Source organism: Populus trichocarpa, chromosome 2 (genome assembly GCF_000002775.5).
Source record: "Populus trichocarpa isolate Nisqually-1 chromosome 2, P.trichocarpa_v4.1, whole genome shotgun sequence".
Lineage (NCBI taxonomy): Eukaryota > Viridiplantae > Streptophyta > Magnoliopsida > Malpighiales > Salicaceae > Populus > Populus trichocarpa.
This window is the reverse complement of record NC_037286.2, coordinates 12,359,152-12,372,519: the sequence shown is the minus strand read 5'-3', so window position 1 is coordinate 12,372,519 and position 13,368 is coordinate 12,359,152. Positions and strand designations below refer to the sequence as shown.

The 13,368-nt window shown below is 30.7% G+C and overlaps 1 protein-coding gene across 2 annotated transcripts; it reads right to left on the bottom strand.

The window, feature by feature from the left end:
- Nucleotides 1-8,508: 8,508 nt before the first annotated feature.
- On the bottom strand, nucleotides 8,509-12,050 carry LOC7497213 (calmodulin-binding receptor-like cytoplasmic kinase 2). 2 transcript variants are annotated; one of them, XM_002301331.4, is made up of 6 exons: nucleotides 11,295-12,042; nucleotides 10,418-10,659; nucleotides 10,167-10,335; nucleotides 9,956-10,045; nucleotides 9,527-9,828; nucleotides 8,509-9,217 (listed from the first exon to the last, which is right to left on the bottom strand). In XM_002301331.4, exons 1-6 carry the CDS (start codon nucleotides 11,542-11,544, stop codon nucleotides 8,948-8,950), a joined length of 1,323 nt encoding a protein of 440 aa, XP_002301367.3. In that variant the 5' UTR covers nucleotides 11,545-12,042; the 3' UTR covers nucleotides 8,509-8,947. The 2 variants fall into 2 exon arrangements, with proteins under 2 accessions (XP_002301367.3, XP_024450749.2); XM_024594981.2 differs by lacking the exon at nucleotides 8,509-9,217 and adding an exon at nucleotides 9,224-9,439 and having other exon boundaries at nucleotides 11,295-12,050.
- Nucleotides 12,051-13,368: the final 1,318 nt, after the last annotated feature.

Below are 13,368 nucleotides of genomic sequence, written 5' to 3'. Positions count from 1 at the left end.
ATTCAACCCGGTAAATATGTCGTTGCTAAAGCCGCGTATTATATTTTTGAAAAAAAAAATTACCCAATCACAAGAAAATATTGTTGGGCAAATTTTTAAATTATAAAAGAAACCTTTACTCAAGTTAGAATGTCAAATTCATGATTCAATTGTGAGATTAGAATAACCACATTAATAAATAAATAAATAAAATAATGGAAGTAAACTCATAAGCAAAATAAATAATGAAAAATAAAATTAAAAAAAAACATTGAAAAAAATTGAGTTAACTCGACCCAAGAAATGAGATCGGAATAATCTTATTAAAAGAAAAGCAGAAAAAAATAAAATTCAAGGTCCAATAACCTAATGTCAAATGATAGAATTGAAAAAAAAAACAAAAAAAAATATCAAAGTTAAATAAGGCTAATCTTAAAAACTAGTGACTCAAGTAATGAAACTGAGATTACTTTATAAAAGGCAAAAACAAAAAAATTACGAAGCAAAGTTCCTATTCTTCAAAAATTAAAAAACAAAATAAATAGTAATCAAAACAATAAAGATCAAATATGGTATAAGAACTAAATGAAAAAAAAAAAACAATGATGGACTAAATTGAAAAATAAAATAAATCAAGAAAGAGATAAAAAAATAGCAATCAAAATAATGAGTATTAAATTGGATACAAAAATTAAATGAAATAAAATATTGAAGAGAAAAATTAAAAAAAAAATCAATTTAAAAAAACATTAAAAGAAAAACAAATAGTAATTAAAAAAATAATGATCAAAATTAATACAAATACAAATTGACAAGACGTTTAATTTTTGAAGGGGCTGTCATGAAATCCAAGGCAAGAAGAGAAAAAAAAGGAGGAAAAAAAAGGTCAATTGGAGCCCAATCGTTACTTTATTGTGAACATACACCTGACTACTGTGAAGAGGACAATGCAACACTTCTAATGTTGTCATGGAAAACAGTGTTTGATTGGTAAGAGACATTGAACGCATTGCTCAGGTAGTGTGAACATCCACTCGTTGGTGCATGCGGAGCACCACCAAACATTTTTATTCTTTTTAATTATATTTATATTTTGTTAAAAGATTGAATTGCCACTCATTCAAACCGATTATAATTAAAAAAAAAATCATGATGAAAATACAAGAAAACCCTAGATGAAGTTTTAATTTTTTGGTTTTTAAAGAAAAAATAATCATTTTATTGTGCAATCAAATTGTTAAAAGACCAAAAAGCTCCTGGATAATAGTTGTAATTTTTTTGTTCTTAAGTGTATTTAAATTATTTCATTGTACATTTAAAATATTAAAAGACTGATTTGTCATCAATCAATATGAGAACGACAAATAGATTATATGGAAAAAACTATTTTGCTCCTAATAGCTAATGAAATGATTTTTTTTTTAAAAAATAATCATTTTACTGCTCTAATTAATAATAAACTATGTTTTGATGCATGATAAAAGACATATCTCTTTTAGCTTTTGTTTGAATAATATTAGTGATTTCTATGAGAATGTCATTGTAGTATTGGTGATGTTGTTTGATTAGATTAATTGCTTAGTAAATTGCCAAAAAAATTATTTTTTTGTAATTTCTATTGAATTTCAGACCTAAAATTTCTTTCCTAATGGTTACTTATAATTTCATTAATTGATTAAAAAAACCTAACGAGGTCAAGTAGTGTAATAATTTCCCAGAAAGCTATTATTCATCAATTTGAAAGAAAAAAAAAAGATTTGGAATCAATCCTAAAATAAAATGATGGAAATGGTATGTGTAGCCAAGTAGAAGAAACTGAGTTCACACACCACCGACTGCCTGGGATGTCGAGACTCGGGATGATAAAGGGCTTTATGGGAATTTTTTTGAAAACTAACAGTGTTGTGAAATTTTTGAGAGATTGACACACGTTAGAAAAATATTTAGAAAGTAGTATACTATATTTTTAAATATTATTTATGTATATAATTATTATTTTTAATAGCAGTTGTTTAGTAGTATTTTAAAATGTATGTCTTCCAAAAAATAGAGGAATAAAAAAAGAAAAAGAAAGAATAAATTATCGTGGACACACTAGAGCTCTGTTTTATATACACATGGTACTGTTAAAAAGATTTCGACGAGATGATTCTAACTGCACTTTAGCAGACCACCAAATTCGGTCATAATTAATCCCGAATAAAATCCCTAACCAATTACAACCTTATTTGGTGGTCTTTCAAGGTATGGTTAGAATCGTTCCGTCAAGATCTTTCTAGTGATACTAAATGTGTAAAAAATAAAGTCCCTATGTGTCTCAAATTTTGAGTTGACATTTGTACATGTTAATTAATTTAAATAAGATATGAATTTTAAAAAAATTGTTATTTTCAATAGCAATCATGTTTACATTTTGTTATTTTAATAATATTTTTTTAACTTGTATCATTTTCCCAAAACCTTTTTTAAATTTTGCTAGGGAAATTTAACGTGCGGCCAAAAAACTATTTGTCTAAAATTAGAAAATTTGTTTTTTACTTAAAATTAATTTTTTTCTAATGTTTTTAAATCATTTTAATATTAAAAATAAATTTTAAAAAATATAAATATTATTTTAATATATTTTTAAATAAAAAATATTTTTAAACATAAAAAATATCACTTTTAAAATACACAATTAAGATACGGTAAAATACTCGATTTATGGACCCAACTTTTGTGAATCACTGAATTTCATTCAAGGGGACAAGACAGACAAGTCACCAAACGGGACGTCCACTCTCTTCTTTAAAATTTACGGATAAAATCCCTTTCTTTTAACGGGCCAAAGTTGAAAAGCCGAGCACGCTCCTCATGCGCGCGTAGGAGCATAAATGGATGGCTCATGTCATCAAAAGGCTGCAATCAGATGGCTCATCTTTATTTCACAGTAGATTAATTGACAGTTAAATAAATGTAACAGCATTTTAATCATCTGAAAATCTTTCTGAAAAGGTTAAAAAAAAAAAAAAAAAGGAAGAAGAAAAATCCCACGTTTAAATCAGGGTTGCAATAGGGCTCCGATTGGGAAACTGGGAGCTCTTGGTTTCTGGATAATAAGAGCAAGGAGCTGTTATAGTAGATGTTTTAAATATAAATTTAAATTATGCTTTGAAAGTTGTTTCAATTGCTATTATTTTTTTTTTATTTTTCCATTCAATGTTAATAGATATTATCATAGACTAAGTTTTTCTCTAAACAATTTTAAAAATCGTTCCTTTTTTTTATTGAAACTACCTTGCAAATTTCAAAAACAACTCTAAATTATTGTGATAGTCTCGATTTTATACTTCAACTACTCTTTTTATGAATTTTTTTATTATAATATTTTGATTTTTCAATAAAGAATTATGTTAGAATCATTTAATAGAAAACGTTAAATTTTTATAAACTGATATCGTTTATATATATATAAAATTATTAGAGAATAATATAAATCATATTCTGAGACCTCACCTAACAGCTTAAGCTTTTAGGTTGAGATGGTTCTTTGACATGGTATCAGAGCCTTGATGACCAAGAGGTCACGAGTTCAAATCTCACCATCCCTATTTATTTGATAAAAATTAAGCACAAGGTAAAATGGGTCTGTGCAAGTTTCAAGCCCAAAGGGCTTTCACTTGAAGGGGTGTGTTAGAGAATAATATAAATCATATCCTGGGACCTCACCTAACAGCTTAAGCTTTTAGGTTGAGATGGTTCTTTGACAAAAATACACTTTGAATGAGGTCTAAGGGTTTGTTTGTTTTGCATAAAATGTTTTATAGAAAAATATTTTCAAGATTTTTTTATATTTGTTTATGAAAAATATTTTTCTGTGTTTGTTTATTGTATAATATTTTACAGGAAAAATAGTAATTGAAAAATATTCTTACAATCAGCATTCAAACTTAATTTATTTATTGAAAAATATTTTTAACTTATAAAATCTCGTAAAATATTTTACGAATATTAATCTATTTATAATATTTTACTGGCTCAGCAGGTCGACCTTAAAACCTTCTGGTCCGACTCTTTATTTAACCGAGTTTAAAATCAAATTGCGTGAGAGTTGTCTTGATATGACACAATCAACTTGGCCAGACCAAAGACATCCCAGGTGACCGGTAAACAAAGTCCCGTAAAATATTTTATAAATAGTAATTTACTTACAATATCATCAAACTATTTTAACTTCCACATCTTTCACCATTACCTATACGATCACCTCAACATTATCTCACCACTACCATGACCACCATCTCACCATCATCTTCTTGTTTATCATTACCATTGAAAAATATTTTACATGTAAAATTTTAGGTAAAACTTTTTTCAAGTCAAACATTAAAAAATATTTTACGAGAAAACATTTTATATGTGAAAAATATTTTTCAATTGTAAAATATTTTACCCAAAACAAACTGATCTTAAAAATAAAATTGAATATAAATTCTTTTTTAGTGATAGAGTTAAGACTATTTATATACTTGAATAGTATTTTTAAAATTTGAAAACAAAACCCCAACTCGAACGATTAATATGAACAAATAGGTGTTCATCACAAAACAGGATCAAAAAATTTCAAATGTGCTCTGAAAAAAGATAACACAGGATAGAAAGGATCATCCTAAAAGATTTCACCAGCAATGCTTGGCGTCTACTAACTAATTGGTAAGATTCCAGAGAGAGCACAGAGAGATGAGTTTAAATTGATAAGCACCAGCATTGAATTGAATATGCTAACTTCGAAGAGACTCGATGGAAACTTGCCATGATAAAGAGGAATCATATTAAAATGGGAGTATGTTTCAGTTTCAATTTGCTGAAAATTATAATTTATATATAAATTAACTACTTTATTAAGATTGTATATTACTTAGAGCTATTAAAACTTATACATATTATATTCTTTTCTTTACAAAAGAAAACAATTGTTTTTATAAGTTGAGGTATGAATGATACCTAAAACTAATATGTAGGTGCTTGTCAAATGACATATACGCTGAACTGACCCGCGTGAGAAATTTGTACGGAGAGATCACCTGTATATATGCAAAAACTCACGTGATGGTTATGTAAGTGATCCTTAGACTTAAGATCACTAAGTTATATTATAGAGAGAATGCTATGTTTTGATCTTGCTACGCGTTATTCTAATCAAGGGTAACGAACAAGCAGATATTATGTATAACATGAATTATATAAAGGTATTTGAGTAATCAAGAAAGGATTCACCATTTTAGGTGAATTAAGAAAAATATTTCATTTGTTATCAAATAATATTTATTGTAAATCCTTGTGTAAGGTGAAATGAGATTTGAAAGAGTTTCAGATCTTATTCAAAAAATCAATGACTATGGTGTTGAAAAAAACATTACTTGACAGAATAGACACATTTCATGCTATAATGTCTAAATCAAAATATTGTTGATGAAGAGATAATAATTACACTGAAAAACTAGTTACTAAAAAGTTAAGTCAAACTACTTATGACTTTTCTAATATTTAGAGAAACATGACAAGTTACTAGACATTGTACTTGATCTTCATATATAAATCAATCAATTGTTAAACTAATAATAAATTAATTTGAATAATCATATTTTTATAGGATTGTGATTTATATTTGGGTCAACTTATTAGGGAACCTAATGGGTCACACATATAAGAATCATTAGTTATAAACTAAAATGAGATGATTAATCAATTGTAACTTGATTGTAAATAAGTTTTAGATATTTAGGACTAGAATGCAATTTGTATAAGGAATTACAATTCTAGATCTAGAAAAATCAAGTAGGGACTTGATTGAATAAATTTATAAAATTATCCTAAAATAATGTATGTGATACTATTTAAAGAACAAATTAATATTTTGTTATTTATAGAGTTTTTAGGTTTCTCTATAAATATAATGACATGCCTCTTATTTTTTGTATAATATAACATTACATAGAAAACTTGAAAAACACAAAAGAAAAGAGTTAGAACTCAAAGGCATAGTAATCTCTCTCTCCTAAAAAGATTTAGGAGATTCTCACCAGTCGTTTGTGTGAATTACCGTTAGAGATCAGACTCTTGGATGACTTGTGGTTTGTAACAACCTCACCTTAAAGCAATTATTCAAAGCAAAAAATAACATATGATTTTCAGGTAATCTTCATATAAATCCTAACTAATTCTAGATCTATCTAATGAGATTCTTGGGACTCCAGATAAAATTAAAATTTATCGTTTTCTCTGTGTTTATATGTTTTGAGAAACCCAACAAGTTTGACATATAAGGTATGAGACTTGTTAAAAAATATGTTTAGGGATGTTTTCCAACTTTCAATTCCCTGTAACAAAAAACCAACCCAACATATACATCAAAATTTAGAAACACAATTCACAATTCGCAATTCATCTTCCCAACGCAATTAATAACTCAACACACAACAATTCATCAAATTTAACAATTCATAATTAAACACAATGAAATAAATTTAAAATAAATTCATAATTCTTAAAACATTAAAGCCTACATTCTAACTACATCTAAAAATCACTCAAGCTAGTGAACGGGTCTGGAGCTCATGGGTGGGCCTGCACCACATCAACTTGTTCATCTCGAGGACGGACATGTAGTGCCCGTGTAAGGGTTGGCATAAAAATCATTCCATTTCATGGATAACATAATTTATCAACAAAACTCTAACGATAACATATATGTGTGGTGAAAACCCAAATTGATGATTGATACACTTCATAGCTAATTATCATATTTTATATCTAATTTGGCAAAATTTCTGAATTAACCTAAAAGAACCCTAACCCTCACCCTAATTAACAATCAACAACAACTTAAAACCATTAATTTTCTTAAAAAAATAAAATAAAATTAACAACTCAAATCGATGTATTTTATGGCTAATTAACGTAATTCATAAAAAAAACATATCTGAGGCTTGTCGGGGTGGAGAGAAAGAGGGGGTGGTCTTGCAGTGGGAAGACAGGGGTAAGGTTATGTTCAAAAGTAGACATCATAAATAGTGAAAATCAAACCACTCCAGATGCAAACTATAGGTTAACACGACATGATTCATTTTTAAGAGTTGAACCATAGTTAGAGGGAGAAGAGATTTTGGCAGAATTTAGCTCTCTATTCCTGGAAGAAAATAAGTTATCTCCAGTACATATGAGAAAATATAGTTGTCCATACCAAACAAGACTTCTTTGATTGCATCTACCAGAGCAGCTCTTACTAAGGCAAAACATTAAGTTAAATTGAATTAAAAAAACTAAAGGAGAAATTATTGTTCCTCTAGATACAAATTACTATTTATTGGATACAAAATCATCATTGGATAAAAAAAACCTTTGAACTAGGCATTGGATGCAAAATGATTTTTTTACCGAGATATAATTGTTTTTTACAAATTATATGGGGTTATATTGGTATTTTTATTTTTTGTATAGTAAAATTACCCATATAACCCTAAAATAAAATAATCTAATGCTTATTACTCAAGGACTTTTTTGCATTTTTAATTTTTTTTTTATAATAATGTAATTATTTGATGCTCTTAAAGACAAAACCAACAAAACTCTCATCCAAGGATTATTTTTGTCATTTTACAGTGTTTTAATTGTAAATTTCAAGGGTACTCAAGAGCATTGTTGTAAATTACATTTATTAAATATAATTAAAAAAATCTTGCTGGGGAGTGCATGGCACATGCCAGCATGTGGATGCCCCCTGCATCGTTTAAGCAGCGCGTGTGGAGCTATCCGGTCACTAAACATCATCTTTTAAAAAAAAATATTTGAAAGGTCTCTGCATCCTTGTTATTTTATCAGCCTTTTATATACTTCAAATAAGCTCATGTTAGTTTTTCTTTTTACTTTTTTTATATCATTATTGTTTTTATATTATTTAAATTATCAATTGGTTCGATGACTCGGATCTCGAATCTTAGATTTTTTTTCTTAACATTTTTTTTATGTAAAAAAAAATAATGGACACAAATCTACTGTGTCCTATAGCAACAAAAGCCACGAGCTGCTTCTCTACTCATTATTGTTCCCCCTTTTTTCTGCAGTATTTTTTTTTCTTTTGACTTTCTGTAATTGTGTATGTACAGGCAAAGGTAGGATAAACAGGTTAGTGGATTGAGGAAAGATATAAATGTAGTTGAAAAGATTTAGGGGGAGGAGAGCCAGCGTTGAGATTGAATTTCTTGGGTATCCAGTCATTTAGGATTATTTTGGTTATTTGATATATACATATTATTAATAAGATTTAACTTATTTATCATAGAAATACATATGTGAATGGATTTATTCCCTCTTTACTACTTGCAAATCAGATCTTGAGTTGTAGCTGGCCGCAGAAATGTTTGAATCTATTAACAAACTGGAAAATTAGTGCCAGCTGCTTTTGGCAATCTGAATAAACGACGCGGGAAACAGATTGGACCAGGCATCCAGTTTCCAAGTTAGACGCAGTTTGCATGCAAATGGAGATCATGAGTGAAATGTTTGTGTAATTCTTCAGAAAGTGGTGATAAATATTGCGAACCTATCAATATACAATATTCGCAAAGTTTTACCCAAAAAAAAAACAAAACCATTCGAACATGGCTCTCCCAGAATGATAGTTCAAGATCGCCAGAAATATATTTAAGATTTTTAAATATGCAGCAAAAATGCAGACCCCAACCTACAGCTTTTTAATAACGTCGCAAGTAGTGTTCCTCCTATGATCTTGCAAGCACTGAATCTTATTAAGCAATATTGCGTCATCTTGGCAATGCTCTATGGAAAACTATTAATCCTTTCTGACCACCCTGCGCTGTTACTCTCAAATCACTTGTTCGTCTTGAAAAGCAACTGCTTTGGCTTGCTTCTCTTTACATTACCATTTCTGGTGTGGGGTTGATTTCCACAATACTAGGCAGCTATTTGTTTATTCTTCTGTTATAACTGAAAAACTCCCCTGTGATTTAGAAGAAATAAGATAACAAAAATCTGAGGTTGATTGTTCCTTGTAATCCTTACGAATGCTCCAAAGAACCTCTGCGCATTTCCTCATGCTCGGCCTGCTCTGTCTGCCAGGAGCCAAACATTGCAATGCTAGTTCCAGAATCTTTTCTAGGGCCAAGTTATTTGCAGCAGTTCGCTCTAGCTTCGGGTCCAAGATTACAATGGCATTACCTTCTGCAAACTTCTTTATTGCCTGCATGTAAACCAACTGAAATCAGAACAGAGAGAAACCTTCCTTTGCTATTACTCCAGGTAAATGTGATCGCTTTGATCTCTTGGACAAAAGTATTAATTGCTTCGACATCTTGGTAGACAAGTTCCAATAATATTGAGATTAGATGGAAGCTCTGGGATTGCTTTATTGGTTCGGTGGAGGACTTCCATCAGATATTGCAAGCGTTGGATAACTATAGAGCTGTGGTTTTATAGCAGTTACAGAACATTATTAATAATTTAGCAATACTAGTATTGAGTGGAGAAACAGAGGGAAAGAGGATTGTACCCATTTTGCAGTTAAACGTTCCTTTATTTCCCTTTCCGGTTCAACAGGACGCCTACCTGTCATTAGTTCAACCAGCAACACACCAAATGAATAAACATCGCTCTTCTCAGTTAATTGATACGTCCTCATGTATTCTGGGTCCAAGTATCCAGCAGTTCCTTTAACTTGGGTAGACACATGGGTGGCACCTGAATCCCTGTCAGCTGCCAGTCTAGCAAAACCAAAATCTGCTACCTTGGCTCGAAAGTTTTCTGTGAGGAGAATGTTGGAGGACTTTATGTCCCTGTGAATAATTGGGTGATCTACATGGAAAGCAACAATGATCCAATTATAAGATATCTCTGACAACGTTGCTGCAAGTGGCAGAGAAATAGCAGAAGCTCTAACTTTGAAACAAGTAAAATTAGGTTGGCTGCCATTAAAGAAAACCTGTGTACATGTGAAGGTAGGTGACTGCATGAGCTACATCAATTGCAATATCTACGCGCACAGCAAGGTCAATAACATTTCCATGCATGCCTGCATCAATGCCATTCTTGAATCAACAAAATTTCCCACATTTGCAAACATATATACATCTCCATCCGCCACATCCAACACAATACATACATATATATATATATGGTTGCTAAGAACTCACAATCCAAGTGTTCTCTGAGAGTTCCATTGGGAACATACTCCATAAGAACAATTCTTTCATCTTCATGTTCCAAATAACCATAGAACTTTACTAGATGTAAATGTTCCACCTGTGCCAGTGTTCGAATCTCACTTTGAAATTCTTCACCTAAATGCTTGTCATTTACACTCTGCAGGCACAGATAACCAAGCAATCTGTGAAACCCCAGAACACTCAGCGAAAAAGAAAAATAAATTGCAACTTTCACCAACCTTCTTGGCACGTTTGATGGCAACAGCGGTTCCATCTTGGAGTCTCCCCTTGTAAACAGTCCCAAAATCACCTTGTCCAATCTTGAACGTCGGGGAGAAGTTCCTTGTGGCTGTATATATTTCCTCCATGGTAAAATTTACACTCCCAGGTTCTCTCTCACGGACTGAATTGAACGGACTGCTATAAATGCCTCGATTTGAACCTTGCCTTCTTTCACTGCTCCCAGAAGTATTGGATACAACTGGCAGGAACAAATATGAGCGGTTCATTAACACTATAAATTCATTTCGTATAGAAAGGCAAAAAAAGAAAAACTCATCAAATACTGCAAGTATGCGTCAATGTCCTGAAACTAAGCATTTTGTTATATTTTCTTTAGTAAAAAAACTTAAAAATCAGATATGCAAGTCTCCCTTCTTTTTTTTGTTAGATTAATGACACAGTTTTCAACTGGGCCAATAACCTGAACCCTAGTTTCTGATGCTTTGGAATAATACCGAATCTGCTTATGTATTTTGTTTTTACCATAGCAATAAATTGACGTTTTAATCAAACTTTAGTGTGAATAAACAAGCAAAACACACACACACACACACACACACACACACAAGCATCTGATCACTTGCTCCCAACAAAATATTTAAGTTGTGATTTGTTTGCAAAGATAATATTTTAAAATAATAATAATAATAATGTCAATTTCTATATTATTATCACACTTTACAGTCCACAAAATTCAAAAATAAAAAATCCCCAAAAGACTTTTATATATATCTTATGAATCAAGAACTACAACTCTCAAGTTTCCAACCTTTTCTCTTAGCAAAAACTCACTACAAGACAGTAATAAGGTAAAGAAAAAAGCAAGAAATTTACCAGAGGGAGCTTTTAACTCTTCAGAGGAACCAAAGGCCTTTGAATCGTTCGGCTCAGGCTCGGGGGGCATTAAACAAGCACCAAACACTCCGGCCACCGATTTCGCTACCGCAAACAATGGGTCCCGCTTCTTCACGGCGGAGCTGCCTGAGTAGGAGGAGGATGTAGGGGAGTAAGGAATACGTTCCGACGTAGACCGTACGCCAGAGGCTGGGGTCCGGCGAACGTAGGGAGAACATGGGCTTTTCATTGTTTAGAGAGCAAGAGCGCGGTGGAAATGGCCGGTAGTAGTTGTGTTAATAAAAAAAAAAAAAAAAAGAGAGGGAAACTTCGGTTTTTGAAAGGTAGGTGTGGCTACGTGAGCCGTTGAGGTTATGAATGGCAATAGCACCAGTTACATTTAAGATTAGTAGCAGTGATTATGTATTAAGGCCAGCAAGCTACCTCTCTTTTTCTCTCATGGAAACCCTCTTTTTTTTTTTTTAATACGTTATTCGAAGACTCGGCAATTCAGAAAATAACTTGATAAAGAAAGAAGCAGAGAGGGCAGGAATAATCAGCGTGGAAAGATTCAACTCAGCTTGAGAAATTGCCAATTTCACACAATGATATTCCACCAAAAGAAAAAAAAGCATGGTGTTTGTCTATTGACGTTATCAACACTCCAAAAAATAGAAAAAGATGTCAAATCAAGAAAGCGTTGGTAGCTGGAAGTACTGTGGGAAATTTTGTCTGCTTGAACCACAAAAATCCCAGAAGGCAAATGTTCTTATCGAATTGCTTGGTGGTGGTGGTGTCTAGAGTCGAAATGTGTGGTTGGGTGGGAGCGTGGTTTTTTTTAATGAAAAATATGTATTTTTTATTTTTTAGAAGATGTGATGTATGCTTTAAAAGAGTTATACATTTTTAAAAAAAAAAGTCATTACATCTCTTATCTAAACACACCTTTTAAAAATCGATGACCCAAACATAATAATATTGTAAAAAGTAAATTCAAATGAAATAATCATGTAGAAATTAAAGATTAAATTTTATGAGTTAACTCGAAATAATTGAATTATTTTTTTATTTTTATCTTTTAATAGTAGGTTGATTAAGAATTGATTTTTATAATTTTTTATAATTTACTTTTTATAAGGTTATTATTATCTCTTAATACTGCTTTTTTTCCTTCTCATTTCTCTGGGTTTTTTTTAATTCATTTTCTTTTTAATTTTAGTCTTTAACATTTAGTTGGATGAAAATTGAGTTTCATGATTTTTTTTTCTATTAAATTATTATGGTCTCACAACCTAAGTTATAAATTTATTGGTTCAACCTAGATTGAATCGAGTTATTTTTTTCTTTTATGATTTCTTCTTTCAACAATGAGTTAGTTTAGAGCTAAGCTTTGTAATTTTTTTTTATTTACTTTCTATGAGATAATCTCGTTCTCTTGATTCGGGTCGCGAGTTTGGTTTGTTGAGAATTGGACTTCATGTTTTTTTTCTATTTATTTATTTATTAAGTTATCTTAGTCTCATGAATTGGGTTGTGGTTTGTCAGGTTAACTCGAGATGACTCAAATTGTTTTTTCTTTTTTTTAATTGTTTATTTTTCGATTTTGTCCTTCAACAATAGATTGATTTAGAGATGAGCTTCATGTTTTTTTTTTCTTTGGGGTAATCATGTTCTTATGACTTGGATCACGAGTTTAGTTGGTTGAAAATTAGAATTTATGATTTTTTTATTCGCTTTCCATTAAGTTATCACGATTTTATGATTTTTTTTGCCTTTAAAGCCATGCATTTTGGTCTTTGTATCTCAACCCTAAATAAAGCCACTTATCTTTATGGTATGCATGTCATTTTATCACCAATTGACCCATCAAGTTGTGACAATCATGTTGGAATCGTTTTAAGCTTAGTTAATGACCCTTATGACAAGATCATTTTGTTTAAATAAAACACTACCATTCATTAGAAGCTATCAACTCAAATGATTGCCATATGCCTATGTGTAACTATTTTTTTCTTTATCACCATGAAAGTAGATATGGTTGATAGATATAAATATGCATCCATGAAACACAAGG